The sequence below is a fragment of the Ciconia boyciana genome, chromosome 7 (assembly GCF_034638445.1).
Source record: "Ciconia boyciana chromosome 7, ASM3463844v1, whole genome shotgun sequence".
NCBI lineage: Eukaryota > Metazoa > Chordata > Aves > Ciconiiformes > Ciconiidae > Ciconia > Ciconia boyciana.
In genome coordinates this window covers 63,701,883-63,722,336 of record NC_132940.1, presented here as the reverse complement: position 1 = coordinate 63,722,336, position 20,454 = coordinate 63,701,883, and the positions used below count along the sequence as shown (strand labels likewise).

The 20,454-nt window shown below is 39.3% G+C and overlaps 1 protein-coding gene across 1 annotated transcript in view; it reads right to left on the bottom strand.

Annotated features, from left to right (window-relative positions):
- Window positions 1-2,812: 2,812 nt before the first annotated feature.
- Window positions 2,813-20,454, bottom strand: part of SI (sucrase-isomaltase) — a 54,377-nt gene continuing 36,735 nt past the window's right edge. The window contains 18 exon segments of the mRNA XM_072866957.1: window positions 2,813-3,540; window positions 4,813-4,983; window positions 7,193-7,242; window positions 8,562-8,650; window positions 8,935-9,059; window positions 9,710-9,766; window positions 9,862-9,946; window positions 10,896-11,044; window positions 12,297-12,413; window positions 12,505-12,539; window positions 12,986-13,119; window positions 16,779-16,917; window positions 17,845-17,929; window positions 18,422-18,556; window positions 18,809-18,871; window positions 19,154-19,261; window positions 19,379-19,507; window positions 20,322-20,447. Coding sequence (XP_072723058.1) covers window positions 3,478-3,540; window positions 4,813-4,983; window positions 7,193-7,242; window positions 8,562-8,650; window positions 8,935-9,059; window positions 9,710-9,766; window positions 9,862-9,946; window positions 10,896-11,044; window positions 12,297-12,413; window positions 12,505-12,539; window positions 12,986-13,119; window positions 16,779-16,917; window positions 17,845-17,929; window positions 18,422-18,556; window positions 18,809-18,871; window positions 19,154-19,261; window positions 19,379-19,507; window positions 20,322-20,447 — 1,860 coding nt within the window. The 3' untranslated portion in view covers window positions 2,813-3,477.

Here is a 20,454-nt window from a genome sequence, read left to right as displayed (position 1 = left end):
CATTCGTTATGCGGATAAAGCAATATTTGATTTTCTTTAAAACAGTCAGGATTATCCGCTAGTACCTGAGAAACTGTCATCTGGAGGGGTATTCACTGGGCATTTTCTCAGTATTCGCTGCTCTCTTGCAGCGGTAACAGTCACGTTTGTTCATCTTGCAGACGCATGTTAGACAAAGCTGGAGGGATCTGCACAACCACCTTTAGCTTTTACGTGCAGTTGCTGTACGTTGCGAAGTTTCCCAAGTCCTTTGGGTGCCGAGGTTAGAGCAACTGGAATGCCAAAGTTTTCATTTGATCGCAGCTCCTAATTACATAGCTAGGAGAGACAGTTTCATAAAGTTCATTAACCTGTTACTTGACCTTGATTTAATCTCCAAGCTGTGGCCTTGGTCTGCAACTACGGATTCAAAGGCCATTTTTGCTCTGGTAAATGAAGCTGGACCCATGCTGGGACCCGTGCCAGGAGCAGGAGAAACAAGTTTTAAAAACCAGACCTAATCTTTCAGGAGTCGATTCAAAGCCCACAGAAAGAAGCTCACTGATTCCCATGAGTTTGGATCAGCTCTGGGATGAGCCACTTAAACCTTGAACGTTGTCTCAAGACAAAAAAAGTACACCCCTAAGGTCCTGTTTGCATCTGGCTGTTCTCTGGTGTAGCTCCCCTGAAACCTGACCGTTATTAAAATTTAAAAAAGGTCTCAGTAAAGAGGAACCCCACTTATTAATGATGAAATAAAACACGTGTATGTGCATATGCATATATATGCACATATATATGTGTGTGTGTATGCATATATTATGTTTATGTATGTGTATATCATGGATAAATAGAGGTGTATATACATATTTCTGCATACATATGTGTACGCATATATATAATGATGTGTATATATGTATGTAAAATGCTCATATATATACATACCTATGTATAAGTATCCACTCTCTCTCTCTCCCAGGCAGATTTCGGCTGTACATATGACATGAAGAACCCTGCTGAAAACGGTCGAGGTTAAACTTCCAGTCTGTTAAGGAATTAAAAATGCAAGACGTCTCATTAGGAACTGAGCTTTCCTTTTGTTCAGGCATCCAAAGCATGATGCAGGTGCAAAATGGACACTGGCTCAGTGCAAGAAGCTTCATCACCCACTATCCTGCCTCTGGCCACGCTCGGTACCAGTTTCAGACGGGGACGCATGCGGGGCGGTGTTTTGAAGGCACCCTCCTCGTTTCCAGCAGTCTGTTGGGTCTTTGACACTATGTAGCTGCCTACCAGAGCTAACTCACAACAATATGCTATTCATAATGTAACCCTGGTATTCTAATACTAGGAAAAAGTTAGCCAAAAATTTTAATATACCAAACAAATGTATGACTTTTCGCAAGAGCTTTTTTCTTTGGATTTATTTTTTATGAATGCCCAGGGCAGCAGCCAATAAAGTGCAGAAAAAGGATATTGAAAGCAGAACTTTATGGCTTTCAGAGAAGGTATTGTGCCTTCAGTGAGAATTTTCTGGTGCAATGGGCAGCAGGATTGTGTCAAACCTCTAGGTGTTGGTACGCTATTTTATGAGTAATTTTTTTTAAGTGCTAGAAAGTTCAAACTACGGAGAGAGCGATAGTCGAAAAATCCTATCCTCAACACAAGTAGTATGGTTGTTGTTGCTCACTTAATTCTGTTGAAAACTGCCCCACTACTCAGCATGGCTCACGGACTTTAATGGGACTTCCTGCAGCAGGAGATGTTTCACAACACGTGTACGTATCTGACCCGAAGAGAAGCATTGCATGAAGAGCTGCTATCGACCTGAAAAAAATGCCACCCGGTTCAGCATACAGCTTCTTTGGTCTCCAGCTAAGGACCGTGATGCTGCACAGGCATTTCAGAAGTGAGCTGTGGGCCAGGCGCTGCTGGGCTGCATGTGCTGGTACAAACTGCCCGAGGGGATGCTCAGATCCCAGGCCCTTTGGAAGAGACACAGCAGGGAGCACCTCCCGAAGGTGGCCGACTCGTGTTTGAAGCTGTGATTTCTCAGTCTGTATGAGTTCCTCATGAATTATTATCTTGGGGACTCAGTAAAAGCCTTCCCCTGTGGCTGAAACGCAGGTAGTTCAGCTGACGTGCTGAGCCTCTCAAAGGCTGAGCCTTTCAAGAGAAAATAGAACAATGAGGTTCCTCAAATACAACTAATAATGAAAAAAAATGATGAAAATAAGCTCTTGGAAGCCTTTGGCTGTACCTAGTGTTTCACACGTCAGTTGGGTGGGCGCAAAGTGGTAGGACATAACGTGACAGGGAATGGGTCGAACGCTCGGTAACCTGCACCTCCCTTCTGCAGCGATGGGACGTGTCCTTGCATCTGCTTACTTACGCAGCTGGTCATCGCTAGCTCTGGGGAAACAGTGTAGCCTGTTCCTTCGGACAAAAATATTTGTCAAAATGGTAACTTTACTCCTAAATGATCATTTTCTCCGGATTGCCGGTTTCATTATTACTTTACAGGAAAGTTTCAATAAATTCAGCCCTATAATTACACTGCCCCACCTATGAGATGTTGGCTACTTAGCTGTTTTACCACAAAATTTTAAAGCAGAGAGGAATCCTTTAAATGAATCTTAAGCACAGTCACTAGAGATTACTACTACCTCGACAGCAGCTTATTCCCATCAAATTTAATTGTAAACATGCTTTACCAATCTGTGTAGATCATATGCTGCACTCCTGGGACACAAAGAGTCTTTAACATGAATTACTATTATAGTAAACATACAACAACATTTCCTTCAGTGAAATAAACACTCAGAGACCAACATTCATTAGTTAACCTATAAACTTCAGGTTTCATTTTACAACTTCAGATCAAAACACTGGCGAACACAAATGTCTGGCTAAAGTAATAAAAAAAAAAACCAACGACTTCAAATGACTTTTGCAAGTACCTTAGTATTTTATAAATCAACAACTTGAAACATCATTTCATGCTAAATCAGTAATCTGAAAACATTTACTTTTACTTTGTCTGGCCTTAAATACTTCTCCATAGTAGTGACTTACATAGGCATAATTAAAATTAAGATTAAAGTTAAATATAGGCAGAATTATGGCCCCGAATCCATGTAGGTAACACCAGCTGTATCTTCTTTACAAAGTTTGGCATGCGTGAAGTCAGCCAGAAATTCTACTCTGAGAAAACAAGGACTTTTACATTCAGTTCTCAGTTTTGAAATACAAAGTTACACTGAAGTGCCATACTGCTTAACGAACAGATTTTGCATCACATGGAGACCTTGTAACCTTCAACAATACTGAAACGTGACCGCTTTATACATGTGATACCTTAATATGAACCAACTGTACCACTATGGTTTTATAGTAAAATGAATTCTAAGATAACAAAGAGGCACTTTGAAAATTGAAAGATAGTTTTAAAACAATGAGAAAATTCAGCAGTATGGCTGATGTTATTTTGCAGGCATTTTAGCTCCATTGCACAGTGTAGTCTTTGCCTAATTCAAGTTGAAGCTTGGTAATTGTCAGGAGCTGTGAAAAAAACAGACAAAACGAACAATGAGTAACTCTGCCCTAAGATCCACTGCTCTTTCTGTCTTCAATGAGATAGTGGCTTCTCATTTTAGGTTACAATAATTTATTCCTCTTCCTTTGCTTTTGTGTTTGTATCACTATAAACATAGTTTAACCAGCATAGATTTGGGATATCTGATCATGAGGCTCTGATCCTTTCCCTTCATTCAGGGACCTTTTTAGAGCTGAGGTTCCTTTTATTTAAAAAAGAAAGAAAGGAAATTTTAAAAGGCAGCAAAATTTGGAACACATTTTAGTTCAACTGTGCATATGAATTTCCTTTTTTCCCATCCAAAAGTCAACAGCAGAATGAAATACTTCCATTCTCTTTCACATTTTTAACTCATCTTTTTGGTTACGTACAAAACTTACACAGTCCTGGCTTTCCATGAGAGAGAGGAAGAACTAAGACTTAACAGAATACTGAGTTTCAAAGGAAGGGTAGTAAGAGCCCAGTAACAGAAGAGGTTAGGCAGTCTCCCTCTACCAGAAAACTGGCAAGACTGAATGCCTCAGCAGTTCTGTTCATATTTGAAAGATGCTCCATAGGAGTGTCATCTTGAACGGCAATACAATTATACACATTTATTTCAGCTGCCTTTAGGAGGGCTTGATTTGATTGTCTGGGGAGGCGGGAGGGGGGAAATGCCCTGGACAGGCATGGTCTGTGCAGATGGAAGCCCCGGTGCTCCGAAGTTGGTGGAAGGTATGCCAATAACTTTAGAAGAAGTGGGATTTGACCTGTACATGTAGGAACCCTGTGCTGCAATGCCTACAGCCGAATATGACATGGCAGAATAAGAAATGGTGGTAGGCAAACAGGGCTGGGAAATGAAAGTGTTGTCAGACAAGACTGACAACAACAGGGTCGTGTAGAGACTATGAAAATACTCGTAGTTGCTTTTCCTTCCTTCAATTCTCACAGGTTGCAAGTAAGCTATTAAGAAGAGTAGAAACCAACCACAAAACAAAATCCACCACTTTTCCACTGTCAGAAGCATTTTGGGTTCCTCAACAGTAATTTCTATGCTTAAAAGCTCTACCACACTTGCTGCACAATACTTACTATACATTAAACAGTATATTATATAATCATTACCGGATGGTAGCTTACATATCTTGCTGAAATATATTTTAAATATCGTATTGCAGCTGAGAGCTGAATCTCCAAAGGTTTAAGAGCACGTATTCAGTTGTGAAGGTGGCATTTCCCTGCAAATGGCATCTCACCTTCTTGGCGTCATCGTAGTCCACGGTGTGAGACGATGTGATTGTCCTGCCATTCTGCGATACAGTCACCTGCTTAACAGTGGTGGGCACCCCCAGGACTTTAATTTCAGTAAACATTAAGTTGTTTGGATCAGTGTAACCGTGATGCAAAACCGTGATATCTAAAACATTCTGAAAGAAAAAGGAAAAAAAAATAATCGAAGATTGTCATTGGACTGGTAAAAGTCCACCTGAGATTTTCACTCGCTTTCCTCTCCTTCTATTTTTTTAATTTATTTTTTTTTAAATACCTGTATGTTGTTATTTATTTTCCAAATGTTGAAGGCTTCGGCTTTGTTCACATTGTTAACCTGGCTAGAACCTGGGCCCTGCTGTGTCTTTAATTGCCACTCGGCTGATAGATGCGAGGAGCAAAGCAACCAGATGCTCTTAACCTCTGACATGGGCAGCAAGCGCTGTATGGATAAACCCCTCCTCCACTGTCACAGGGACAGCAATTACGCCTCATCTCCTGGCTTCTCTGAGGCCTCATCCAGGCTCTGCTTTCCTGGCTTTATGCTCTCCCAGAACAGCTCCTCCACTCCTGTCATCTCCCTTAGCACTCACAGGTCCCCTCTCATTTCCAGTTTCTGTGATTTTAAGTAGACTATGGGCACATGGTTTCTTTAGAGCCCACCCAGGTCCAGTAGGTCTCCAGAGAGCAAATGCCATCTTAAGCAGCCCAGAGATGGTGCCTGCTGGTCCACAGCCCAAGTGTGATCCCATACAAATGTGCTATGATATAATTCTGCATATGTAATGCTTAGAGGGTATTACTTTTACTTGTAAAGCATTTTTCATTGTTGTTTGATTCAAGACCTCTTTAATTAGGCTTTTCCTTACCAACTTTTTGTAAGAGCAGGAAAAGGTGCATTTATTTTATAATCTCCTTGCAACTGAAAATACTAAATATTAGCAAAACCAACTTATCTTCCTTAGCAATTAACATTCAATTCTTTGACAAAGACAGAATGAAATGAGAAGAAAGAACAGTGTGGATAAAATTAGAAGACATTCTGGCACCCTGGAAAACTAATGAAATAACAAAGTGTATTTTCTATTATAATAGACAAAGCATTTCTTTTAAACCAAAAGTCCATATAATTACAGGCTAATTTAATTCCAGATATTCAACTTGTTATGATTAAAATTGAAACCCGACATCCTAGAAATGCCAGTACTTAAAATAAACACTCCTGTTCAATTGACTTCGTTACCCAGGGATGCATGCCAGATTTTCTGTGTTGAAGAATAAAGAGAAAAAGCAATCCCGAACTGAGGCAGTGACTCCACACCAGCCGCTGTGCAAAGCTGTGGCTGGGACTAAGCTGCTTTCTCTGCTCTCCCATCAGGCTGCTTCTCACAGGCTTTGCAAAGCGGCATGGCCACGGCGGCAAAACCCACCATCTCCTATGGGATGCTGAGATGTTTCTATAAAATAAGTTGACTGGGGTCAATGCACACATCCTAAGACTGGGACTCAAGTTTATGACTCATAACCACAAATACATCTCTGGTTTGTCATCGATGGGAGGGCATGAGTAGGACTCATGAATGGGGCAGGCCCTGTTCCCCCTCTTTGTCGTTTTAGAAAGTGATTTCTTCTGTGGTTGCCAATGACTGTGTATCCAGCTGCTTCCTCCCAGAACTAAGATTGCAATAAATACATTCTACAGTGAATATGGGCAAATGCACTGCTAACACAGATGCCTTCCTTCTGGCCCTGTGAACTTTTCTTTCTTTTTTCTTGAAGCAGCGACATAGCTTGAACAACAAGGTAGAGAACAGCAAGAAGGACCCTGAACTTGCAAAATGGATTAGGAACAATTTTAGGTGCCCATCCTTGCAAAGAAACCCAAATACTTTGTTGGGCAGAGGTATTTCTTTGTAGCTGTAAGCCAGGGTCAAAGCCTTTAGTCCTTAAAGCTTCCTGTGTGCAACCTCTAGCTTCCTTCTCACCAGCAAGGGCTGGTTTTCCCGGCACAGCTGTTCTGACCATCTACATGCTCCAGATGTTCTGCATTGATACATGCTTTCACTTTATAGAAATCATTTATGAAATAAACTTGTACTTTCAGAATTATATCAGAAATTACAATGCCATAAATGTACACCTTATTTAACAGTAAACTGAAATTGGTAACTTCACAATCATTCTTAAATTTGTTCTTAACACAGTTTAATCCCATTACATGCAGTCTATTCAATCATGAACACAAATTAATGTTAGGGTGAGATACCTAGACATTATGAAGTCCCAAATTAAAATACCTATAGTTAAAAATATAATAATAATCACCGAAAGTGATTATTCAGAAACTGTGAGATAACAATTACATACCTGATTAGCAGTAAATGAGGTTAGCAGATACACACCGTCTTCATATGCATCTGTTAAAAAGAAAGAATAAAATAAAATGTATTTACTATTCACCTTAGTTAACACTTATCAAAATCTCAGTTCAAGAATTGTGTCCATTTACTATACACAAATATATGGTATGTCTATCTATTCCTAAATAAAGTTCTGTATTTCCAGAAGGCATATGCTTTTAGACATAAAATACTTTCTCATAGGACTGCATGCTATTTAAATGAGGCCAAAATCAGAACATTTTAGAGGTAAGATACAAAAGAAGGCAAACAAACAGCATGAGGAAGATCAAGGTGCTAAGATCAGAAAGAGAAAAATGTTTCTCCCTTGAAGAAGGCATGGGAGTCGTTTCCCACACGCACCTCTGTTCACTGTCCAATTACACGTGACCATGATAGATGTTGATGCCTCTTTGAAATTGCTGTTGCGTATTTCATCAATCCTATTATTCAATAGGATCACTAAATGCACTCGAAGCAGTGCTGATAATCATGGGCATTGTAGGTTCTTGCCTTCCTGCACTACCAAAACCAGATCACCGGCATCCTGGTGAGCTGCACCTTGTAATCTATCCTAATTTCCTTTATCATCAGACTTCCATAAACATGGCCATCACTTCTGAATTCCAGTTCCATTCTGAACAGGCAGTGGTGTATATGAAGCATCTCAAAATACACTAACAGCATCCTGCAAACTTCCCTACACATCACTATGCAAAATAACACCATTTTCTGCATTACTTGCAGTAATCTCGGGTGATAGCTTTTTGTTATTACACTCTGGATGGAAAGGATAAATGACATTTAAGTTTCTCGTATCTGAAGATGGTTTAAATGTATTAATGTTGAAGACATTAGTTCAAGCTTCCCACATAATCTATGGTTATGGTTCCCATAGGTTTGAGAACAAATCTTTGTTATCTTTGCTGCCTTAGGTCCAGGCACAATTTCATTTATACAACATATTAATTCTATAAATCATAGCATTATGCAGTTTAAATCAGGAAAACCCATTTTTCTGTAATGCTAATCTGAAGGTTTAGTTTCAGTTTTGTCTCTGAGGCGTGTTCAGATATGTCCTCCAGAAATGTGATTGCTTTGGCCAGAGTCCATCATTTCCATCTGCTCCTATTGCTCCTCCTCAAACACCCCACGCTACACCGAGGACTTCTAAGGCAGAAGCAACCACCAGCACTTCTTTTCCAAAGCCATGCAGGTTCTTACAGCTTGGAGTCCAAGAGTGGAGGCTCCACAGCCTCTCTGGGCAACCTGTTGCCGTGTTTGACCATCCTCGCAGCAAAAAAGGATTTTATGTGGGCAAGAAGCATCATACATACCAATGCGAACCCCATCATCCCAATAAAGCTGTCCTTCTGCAAACAGAGTGTCATTCAAAGCCACAGTGAGTCCCATCGGGTTTTTTCGGCTATGGAAAACAGAATAATGTTTCTTCAATTTCCTCAGCTGATCACATTTCATATTTATCAAACACTAGAATTTTTTAAGAAATATTGTGTGCCACTCAATTGCTCTCCCATAGTCATCTTCCTAAGCCCATACCATTAAATTAAAGGAGGCCATGAGGAGGAAACCAAAAAGAAAAAACAGCCATAAAGCTCCAGTGCTATCATACATGTAGCTTCTCTGAGGACTGACAGTATCTATATGTAATTGTGCAAAACTAAATTTTAAATTTTCAGTTAATCTTACCTGTAAAAGGTTGTATTAGCAGGTCTTTGCCAAGCAAGAATGTATCCGCCTCGGATATGCAGGTTGATATGTTCCAAAGGAGCTGGTAAAAGTTTGAATTGTCCCCTAAAGCCAATATCTTCATCCTATTTATGAAAAAATAAAAAAGTCTTCTACCGAATTACCCTCCCTTTACAGGTATTTTTTGGAATGAAATTACCATGTTTTGCTAGACAGATTAATTAGGAGTTGTTACTGCAGGAGTAACTACATAAGGCTTTTAAGAGAAACTCTGAAATTCTGTATCTATAAAAGACTGGCGTGATCGTAGGTGACAGCAGCCAAACCAAAGGGACCAGTCAGGTGAAATACGAACTTGTGATTAATGAAGTGATTTTTGATGCCTGCTCTTCCTGTTACCAAAACTTTTCTTTTTTTTCTGTGAAAGATGATGCGGCTAAACCTGTTTTGTCTTTCTCCATTCCAGAATTCCTTACAAAGACATTATGTATATCATTGGAGGGTTAAAAAAAAGTCAGTAAAAGGACTTGAAATGAAAGGTATTATTTCAACTTTTAATTTACCCTAAATGTGGTCATGTTATTATATCTTATTACACAGGAATCAAGGATTCTTTTAATCAGCTAAGTAGATGTTATATTGCTAAGAACTGGTACTGAAAGCACATCTGTAAAAGGGAGAGAGAGGGTTCACACCTCACCACTACTCCCAGCACACCCTGTCTGAACAGCACTGTGAAGAAGACATATAAAATATAACTTTTAAAAGGACTTACTGTGTAGTAATCATACCAGCGGGCATTGGGTAAGTAAGCATTCACTGTTACAGCATTCTGGAATTAAACATACATGTTTTAGGTACCTTAAATCAAAAAGTGAACTTTAGCTAAAGTGACTTTAATATTTTTATAAGTGCTTAAAAACGTACCTGTTGCATCACAGGGCTGATGAGCAGTGCAGGTCCCCAGAGGAACTGCTCATATATTTCCCAGGTTGTTCTGTCTTCCACAAACCTGCAAGTTAACAGAATAATGATTATACATTGGGTGCTGAACTTTTCCAAAGTGTTCCTTCTTTAAGACATTTTGTCAGTAATCGAATCTACTATTCCTAGTATCTACTATTTCCTCATCTTTATTCTGGTATTAATAATTCATAGATCAATTAGTGCTTGCCAAGAATGCATAAAGATCCTAATGTGAAACTCATTAGAGAAATGCAAGCTATTACTTAGCTTTCTTTTTTTGTCATTTCTTTGCATTTGCTTTTCAGTATATTTAAATCAGAAAACTCTGAAGATCTGTTGTGCTTGGCCGGCATTAGCAATAATAGGATTAGGTAGTGGACAGACTGGGAACCACTTTCGAATTTGCACCACTTTTTTCTTAAGACAGTTGCTATGAAAAAGGCAAGTCAATACATGCAAACAACTCGATGTTCCTCAGCCAAGACATGCACGTAGATACTGGACCACATCTAACTCCACAATAGAAGGAGTTAAAGAAGGCTTTGTATGTCTAACAACATCTTGTAAAAAAATCTGCTATATCAGCTTGGACACAAACACAAAAAAAGCAATTTTTCCCTGCAAAACTCCCATGATTTCTGCCAGAACTCCCTCTTTTTTGCTTAAAGTTTTTCTTCAGCTCTTTTTGCAACATTTGTTTTTTTGATTCTACATATGACCAGCATTTTGTTGCTGCCCCTAAAGAGGTTAAAGGTAAGATTTAAAATTTAAATATTACTCCTAGAGAAGCAAATGTTTGATTTTGCATAGTGAAAAATAGAGAACTAGTACTGTTCAAGTGCGACTTGGTATTGAAAGCTCATTTCTCAATCTCGTGCTTTTCTGTTGAAAGGAAAATTGCTGTAACTAAGAGAAAACTTTATTGTCAGGAGGGTCGTAACTACAGAAGTTTTAGTGGAAATTCCTGATAAGGAGAGCAAAGGAGTTGCACTTACTCATGGAATATGGGGCGGATCACAGTGCTGCCACAGGCATGGGCATCATACATTAGTGTGTAGAGATAGGGTAACAGGGTGTATCTTATATTCAGCACGTTCCTGGAAATCTCCTCAAACGTTGAGTTCCAGGAAACAGGATCTTGCCTCTGAAAGAGAAGTGACCGTTGTTATTCAAGCTGGATTGTTTCATTCAGAAAACCTGAAAAAAACAAAAATCAACGTAGCAAGACAAAGCTGAGGAAGTTTCTCCTGTGAACTAGAGCACTTTCATTTATTTATACTTCAATTAAGGAGTAAGTGACACAAAAAACAGTAGGCATCACTGTCAGCCCTAAGAGGGCAACTAGAAAGAGGGAAGGTGAGAAAAACCTGGGGGGAGTACTGTGAAAAATGTTTAATGCAAAATGCCCGAAGGCGTGGCACATCCCCGTGTACATAATTTATTATCCCTCTTTTCTGCAGGGCAGCACTCAGGACTTGCAAGAAGAGACCGAAGCACTAATGACTGATGTCAGGGAGCACTTCCAATCTTTATTAAATGTATTGAACAATACCTTGGCAAATTGGGTAAGACTGGAAGCAACATGATAACCCTGAATCTGCATTTTTAAAGGCTTTAAAAGTCCTACCAGAAGGTGTGCCGCTGCAAGATAAAGCACACAGTTTTTGAAAAGGAGGCTTTAATCCATTAGATATATGCCGTATAAATAGCTCTACTCTGCTAGACCTGAAGCTTTAACCAGAGTAGAAGTGCTGTTTCCATTTTTTTTTATTTTTCCAGTTATCTTGTTTTACAGCCTTCTACAATATAGTCCTTAGCCAGCACAGGCCTACATTTAGCAATTATTTTCCTTTGCTCTTAAAAGAAATACAATATCTGATGGTGGCAAATGTGCAAAGCATAGAAATTGCCAAGTCTTACGCCAGAATCTTATTACGCTGTTCCATTTCCCATTTGCTGTATAATTATGGATAATTAGGGCTGAGAGCACCAAGGTCAGTTTTGCTCCTTTAAGTGCATTTGCCATAAAAGCACTCTATTTTAGTCTTGCCAGTGTAGTGCATTTAAATAAAAATGGCATACAGGGAAAAACATGCAGGAGTTTGATTCAGTCAAAGCAAACTTAGAATATGCTTCCTTCAAGTGGTCCAAATCCCACAGCAGCCCCTCTGTGGGCATAAAACCTCCCAGATGATGGGGAGGCTTATAGCAGAGCTAGCATATAAATAAAAACAATTATTTATTTGATGAAGAGCCAAACGTGTTCTTTTCCTGTCCGTTTTTCTTGGAATGTACTTTTTTTTGCGGCAGGCCAGCTTGTGCAATGTTCTGGCTGGTCTTTACACGTGCGTTGCAAAGACCCAGCCGTTAAGTACCGTTAAAAAATTGTGACTCACCCTTGTTCCTTTCTCATTGTGATTTCTCGAGTATGGGTAAAATGCGCCCAGCTGCATCCAGCGAAGACACAGCTCATACTCTGAGTCTTTGAAGAAGCCACAGATATCAGCTCCTGTCTGAAAGTTTAAAAATAATCCGATTTGAATACTATAAAGTCATGGACAGCGTCAAGATAATGAAATGTAAGGTAATAACTCATTAGCTTACGTAAGATATTCCAAAGAGACTGAACTCCATCATACCTGAAAGGAAAAATAATTCAACATTACTAGCTGTTTGTTTGGTTGGTTTTTTTCCCCTCTTTTGTACTCTATTTGTTACACAGAGAATACATACTGTAACGCTGAATGAGAAGAAAAAAAAACCAAAACACAAACCCCACGATTTCTCCAACGTCTCATGTTTTTCTGCTACAGAAAGAGATGGGAGCTGGTTGGTCAGGAGCAAACGAGGAAAGGAGCGGTAGGACACAGGGCAGGAAGGTGGATGGTCCCAAGGGAATAAAAAGCTCCTAGCACCCAGTGTAGAAGCAAAGAAGAAGTAAAAAAGGAACTGACCATGACTTCTGGTTACTGAACTAAAGGGCTTGTTTCAGCCAAAACCGCATGAATACTAAAAGCAAGCAGATGAAGGAAAATAAATAACTGCACAGAGTAAATTGAATACAGATCCTTTTCCTTCTACATACCAATAACAGATTTAGCCAGCTGATCCCAAGCTGCAGAGTTATCACCGAGCCTGTGTCCTGCCCATCTTCCACTACTGGGATAGGTGGAACGGGTGATAACTATCCCACGCTCCTTGGTGGCATTCTGCAAACCACTGACATTGAAAATGGACAAAAAAACAAATTACATGAGAAATATTATATGAGAGTTTATTACATAAGATCCTCTTTGAAAATAAACATAAGGGCTTATATTTTCATAGCGAAAGGCGGCATTGTTGTATGCATGAATATGCATGCATCCAATCCACATGTGCTTTTTACGGCAATTCGCTATGATTCACACATACACAGAAACTCAGCAGTGTCAGCCAACCTGTAGCAGGAAAGAGAACTGGCAAAACAAGGAGGTGCTAAAATACAGATTTCCAGCTCAGGCTAATTACTGTGTGGGAAAATATGAATGTAGCCCGACTTGCACATTTTGTAAGGGCTCCACGATGTGTTCCAGGGCACATCATTCCTTTCTTAAAGTACCTGAAAACTTGCAGCAACCATTGAAAATAATTTAACAAAACTCATACCAAAAAGATCATAAGGGGGAAAATAGAGGTGCCAGGAATATTGGACCTGTCAGTATAACTCTAGTTGCCAAAAAAGTATGGGAACAAAAGAATAAGTCATGGATCTGTAGCCACTTCAGAAACACCAAGATGACATGATATCAATATGAAATGATCAACAGGGATTTGTCTAGAAGCAAACATATTAAACCAGCTGTTTTCTGCTCAGAGCAGGTAACAGGCCTTACAACTAAAGCTAAGGAGTGACTACCAATGTCTGTGACTACCTTGGCATTAGCTGACCTCTTCATATGATCACATTTGGCTTCCTCATAAGCAGAACAGACTTCAGCCAGAGGTTAGTAACCTTTTGAGGATGGTAGGACTTACTTATCTTTCCCAAATTAGAGGCAAAAACTTACAGGGCGGGAAACAGGGCTCTTGGGTTTGGGGGACAGAAGGAAACAGCTAGCACCAGGCAAGGGCTGTCATGGACTTTTCAAGATGTTCTGGCACTAAAACCCTATGGCCTTGCTCAGGATCATTGCTACTGGGAGGGGAGACTGTGGCTTGCTGATGACTCAGCAGAAGAGCTCCTGAGGCCCTGGAGGCGTGGGTGTGAATGAGCTGGATGGAGAATTGATTGACCAATTAACCACATTACCTCAAATAAATAAATAAATAAATAAATAATAATTTTCTGAAATAAAGCCTTGGCCATTGCCACAAAGTACCTGCAAAGGTAACCAAGTAAGCTTTAGGAAAAAAAAATTAAAAAATTAGCTGAGTTGAGGGGGATTTATGCTTTCTAGGTGCTCCGCCAAGGATACGAGCACCTTTCTCTGCAGCATATGCTGTTGGGCTATGCCATGCGACTGGCATGGATGCATTACTGCTCCGCTTTCTTAGAACAATTCCTTTGCAGCCGTGCACACGTACTGTGAATCCTTACAGCAAAATACTAAAAACTACTACCAGTCAGACAGCTACACTGATTAAATCGCACTGCTCTCCAATGCTAGCTCCACAATAATTGCCTAAACAGCTGCTTCAATAAGGCACTATTTATTTATTTTTCTACAGGAATTGCAGCTTTCGTGACACTATAATTACAGCAAAAATACACAAGTCACTTAAATTACCGTAGTAATTAAACTAGACTCATGTGCTGTAATTATTTCTTCCAAGACAAACAGTAAGTTTTCTAGTATCTTTTATTTCTTTGTAATATACTATCAAACATTTTCAGCCTCTGCTTGGTTTACCCTACTTCAACAATGCTTTGGAAATTGCTGCTAAATTTTCAAATGTAAAGGAAGGGTATGTTGCGTGTAGAACTGCTCAAGGATGAGCACAGCCCGAGTGTTTTCCTGACTCGAGGTGCCAGCTCTTTGCTCCAGGACTGGGTCAAAGCTGTAGCCATGAAAAGAATTACTCATGTCACAAAGCCTGATTTACCTCCAAATGGTTACTGTATTCACTAGTAAGGGTTCTAGATATACTAGTAAGTATATATATATATACTTTTTTTCTTTTAAACTCATGTTTTTCTGTAAATTTCAAGTGCTAGAATATCTGTATAAGCTGTTTAATTTATCATTGTCATTTCTGTTGCGGTACCTCTGAAAACAGAAAAAAATATTTCACTACATTTCAGTTCATACTTAATACACAGAAAAGACAGTAATATTCCTCTTAGTCTTAAATTATTGTCTACTTACAATGCCCAAATCGCATGTGATTTGGCTGACAGCAGAGGTATCAGACATTCTTTCCTGTCCTGTCAGCAATTTCACTCCTGCCTTGACTGGCAGCTCTGCAATGGGCTTTAAGGTCATTAAGACCTATAAAGAAACGCTGCTTCCTTGCTTACTCGTTGAATTGGAAATGAAACAGCACTGATATATTATCATTAGATCAGACGTTATCTAAAGCAGGCTGGGTTACTATTCAGTAAGGAGCAGATAACGACGTTTGCCTTGGAACTGAGAAAATAAATTCTTAAAAGTAAAGTCTTACGCACACAGCTTGCATTTTAAAAGTCACTGTTTCCCCTTTTCATTACTACTAACTTTGTTTTAAATAGAGGATATAATCGAGCCCTTCTTAAATTAACATTGTTAAAAAACTATATTCATTTTCCCTCACTAGATGTATGGCGTAAGGAGAAAGCAGTATCAACGTTAGGAGTAAACCAGGCTATCCCAGCAAAACCTAGAAACAAAAGGTATTTTATATTTTAATTACAGTAATTATTGAGACTATAATTGAGTAATTACTGTTCCCAACAGCTGATCAAAGCGTTCAGACCTGTTCTCCATTCTGCCTTGTGCATGAATACCCGAGCGGTGTCTTTTGACTGACTGCTCTCGTTTACAATGCAGAGCATCGCCCCGGGACGGCCTTGGTGGCTGTCTCATAATAGAAATCTCTGCTGAAAAGGCAACATGTAGTGTTTGAATGCATTTGGACAAGGAAATGCTTGATGGTGAGTAATTACATCCAAATTAAACTATATGAGAAATAGCACCATGGCCATCTTATTCCATAATGCAGGTAGCATTTAAGCTTGCACAACATACATAACATTTATATGGATGAAGTCCTCAGAACTGGCATACCAAGAATTGCTTCCCAGCTAGGTGAGCAATAAGTTTATTTAGTATCAGACTGGGGTAAACTGTCTTTAAAACGTACCTTGAAAATTGTGTCTGCTCTGGGTCAGTGATTTTAAAGCTGCTAAACTCAAAATAAAGACTTTGCCTGCTTGTCCTGAGACAGTCAGTGATGCAGCTGCAGGTGTAGACATGCTTGAGCTGTTTTGGGGTTTTTGTTGGTTTTTTTTTCTTCTAGCTAGCTGCAGTTGCAGAAAGTATTTATTGCAGTGAAACCATAGAAGCACAGCTTCAGCTCAGACCTCCGCAGACCCACCTCACCTTCTCCTTGCACATCCTTTCCAGCAGCTCAGGTTCATACCACCCTGCTTGCACCACAGGTGAGATCACTGCGCTGAGCAGAGGCATGAATGAATTAATACCAGCTGCAAGAGCTATAGCACTGCTGCTCAAACTTCTGAACACCAAACTCCACTTCTAGCTGAATTGAAGAATTGACGGTATCAGGATGAAAAGAAAGATATCTCAGGAATGTTAAATAAACTGATGAAAGTTTTGGCCATAAGAATATAGACACAGAATATTCATTTGTAACATATTTTGCAGACAACAAGAAAATATGCAGACTTCACTTACTCTAGGGTAGGTTTTGTTTGTGACCATCCATAGAGACTGTGGACATCATAGTGTCTAACAGGGGTACCGTCTGGAAGATATTGCTGAGCTTCCATGCATGGAGTTTTGACAGTTAATCCATCTGACTGGTATCCCAAATCTAATGGAAAGGGAAGAAAAATATTTATTTTTTAATAATGAACATTCAGTAATGATGAGTTACTTTTTCTTGATTTTCATAATCTCTTTGGCCTTCAGCCTCTTTTAGGCATGTATACTGTCATTTATTTATTTATAATTATAAAAATAGCATTTCCACTTTTCTGAAATGGAATATTTCTAATACTCCTCTGTAGGCATCTGGGTCTGTAAGTGTTTTAATAGCTCAGTTACAGATGCTCTTACTGAAGAGGCTCAAAGAGTGAACAGAGTATACCCAAATTCAGAAGATATTGCAACTCTTTGTAAACACTGTCACATCATCCATATAAACAGAAAAATAGTGGGGCAGGGGGTATGGTCTATGTCTGAATATTAGCTTCCTGACAACTCCTGAGACACTATTCATAATAACTGAAGACAACTATAAGCAACAGGAGTATGCTAATAAACCATTAATAAATGCTGACTAATTAGTACTACTTTACATCAGTACTTAAGTAAAGCCAAGCTAAGAAAGCTAAGTATTTCAAGTATTTGACTGTACAGATAAATGGTAATGAGAGGAGACACAAGGATATTTTCTAAATTTTTAATTAATTGCATTATTCGACTGAGAAAACTGCAAAACAGAGAACTACATTCTCTACCATGCCTAAAGCACCTAGATATAAAATAGGTATCAAAATCCATATGGAGGCAAGTAGCTGAAAATAACTTTATTTTTTAAAAATGCCATGCATTACTGCTCCCACTGAAACAGATGGGGTTGAAGTGTGCCCATAATCTCAGAAAAAAAGGGCCACTTTCAGTTAGGAGTTGTGTTTTTATATACCTAACTTTAGACATCTACACCACATATACCATATAAGAAATTACGTAGTAACCAGAATGACCAAAAACTGTTTTAAGGAGCGATCAGACTTACGAGGTATATATGGTGGCATATTTAGGAGGTCATTTCTACAACCATCAATGGCGCCATTCAGAAAAGCTGCTGGTTCATTCATGTCCTAAAAACATAGAGCAAAACCTGATTGTATTTGCTTTGAACCTACAAAACAAGCTAAATTCTGAATTACAAACAAGCAGCATTGTAGCTGCAGTCTCAGTCTGCCGTTCCATCTTTTCCTGACACATTCACATTCACATGTGGCATGGTGCAGGGACAAGGAGCCACAAAGTGTTTCAAGGGAAGGACAGTGAGCCTGGGCTCTGTTTCCCCTGTGCAAACAGTGTCACAGTGGAGGAAGAAAGTCACGATATACCGAGGCAATGCAAGTGTGCAACCTAGAGCCAAAGTCGTGCCTTTGGCTGGGGGCTCAGGTTCTGCCTGGTGCTCTGCTTGCTTTCCCTCCAGCCTATTTTTTTATTTTACTTAATGGCAATTTAACGCCAGATACCCTCTGAGCTTCAACAGCAGTACATACACTGTGAAATATGGCCCTCTCTGTTAGTGTCTGGCAGAGAAAAAATCGAGAAATCGAATGCATTTCTACACTTACAATCCACAGGCCATCAAACTTGACGCTTCTCGAGGGGTTGGTGGGATTGTTGTAGAACTCCAGGATTTCTCTCTTCCACCACTCCACTGTGGAATTGCGGAAGAAATCTGGGAAAGCAGCATGTGCTCCGTAGATCTGTGAAAATAGTATGAAAACAAAACAGATACAGGATTGAAAGCATCCCACTGTTAAAATGTTAGAATTTGTTTAAAAAAATAATTAAAAAAATACTTTTAACTAACTTTTTTGGCTCTGTTAGGAATGCTAGCCAGCTTCTGTACCTTATTCCTCCCACGAGATTTATCAACTAGTTTGCTGCTATTTTCCTCAAATAATGTGCTGCTCTGTCTATATTTGAGTCCATAACCAAACCATATCAACATTTACCCATATTTGGGGTTGCTCAGGCAGTGACTCATTGACTTGTACATTGGGAAGAAATGGCTAGACCTAATAGGACAAAGGACATTTTAAAATAACCAAACCACACTGAATATATACTGAGCATCAGCAGCAGACAGATATAATAATTCTTCCCTGATACCTATGTGAATGACAACACAAACTGAAGACAATCCAGTTTGTAGTATTTATTCAATGTGTCATTTACAGCCAGGCATGAATATACCATCAGCAGACTTTCCCCCTATGGCTAGCACTGAAGTCTAGGCTGACATGTTGCTCCCTTGGATACCGCATGCCTCTACTGTCATCTACTTTTAAGAACAGTACCTTGGAATATATAATGTCATTGGTATTGGGCCATTTTATGAAGACATCGTCCTGCACACCTCTTGAGAAGGTAGGATAATTGGTTTCATTTCCAGAAATGGTTGGCTCCTACAATTAAAAACACTTTTACCCTTATGCTCAAAAAACAAGTTTAGAAATGCTGTTGAATATATTCTGCATTCTGTAATGATACATTGAAATTTAAAAGCAGTATTCAAAACTGACCAGGATAATGATAAATCTCATTCCCTCTTCTTTTATTTTGTTAATCAGAGCTGGTAATCCAGCAAAGTGTGTGCCAATGGTGAAGTCCAGTTGCCTTTCCATATGGTCAACATCTACGTATTGGACATCCTGCAGTTCACGAAAAACATTTAATGTCAAATTAATCTTTTTCTTTTTTGACAAATACACATTTATTGAAAATCTGCCAAAATAAGTAAACTACTGAACTTTTGAACTGTAAAATTGGAAGCAGATGTAACTTTAAGCTAAAGCTATTAAATGAATATTTCACAACCTATCAGCATTTCCAATACAAAATAAACCTTTCACTACTGCATCTAGTCTGAGGGTAGAAATTAATACATGATAGAGAAAAAAGTCCTGGATTTGTACATATGTGTACGTACACAGAAACTGCACATATGTTACCATATATATAAGGAAACAGTGGAAACAGTTGTTCTGTATTGAAATAGCGATGTTAATTACATTTAAAATGAAGTCACATTCAATTTATAGTATAATTGTTAGATCTTTGTGCTATTCCAACTTTCCCAACAATAGCCTGTGCCAAATCATAGCTGACTTGACACAGAGCAATATCCCATTGAAAAATGCTGCTTCATTTTTTTTCCTGCTTGTTTTTCTTGTTGATCACTGCTCCTTCATAGCCAACATGGCGAGAGCCCATGACTGACTAAGGCATCTGGGTGCTTCTTTGATATGAATGATAAGGAAGATAAAGCAGCCTGACGCCTACATTTAGCACGGCCCAGAATGTGCAGAGATGTTCAGCTCTGGCATAAAACATAGTCTGCTCTACTCTACCATGGTGGTAGGGTTTTTTTGGTTGGTTTTTGATTTTGTGTTTAAATGGTCTTAGTTAATATTCTGATGCCAAAAGTTCAGGCATGAGCTCAAAAGTTAACCGCTACCAGCGTACATAGGGAATCCCAGCTGCCTTCATGCCCTCCACCAGCTGGGCGATTTCCGAGTCATTCCTGTATCCATAGCGGCACAACTGGAATCCCAAAGACCAGTAGGGTGGCATGACCGGTCGTCCAATCAGCTAAAAG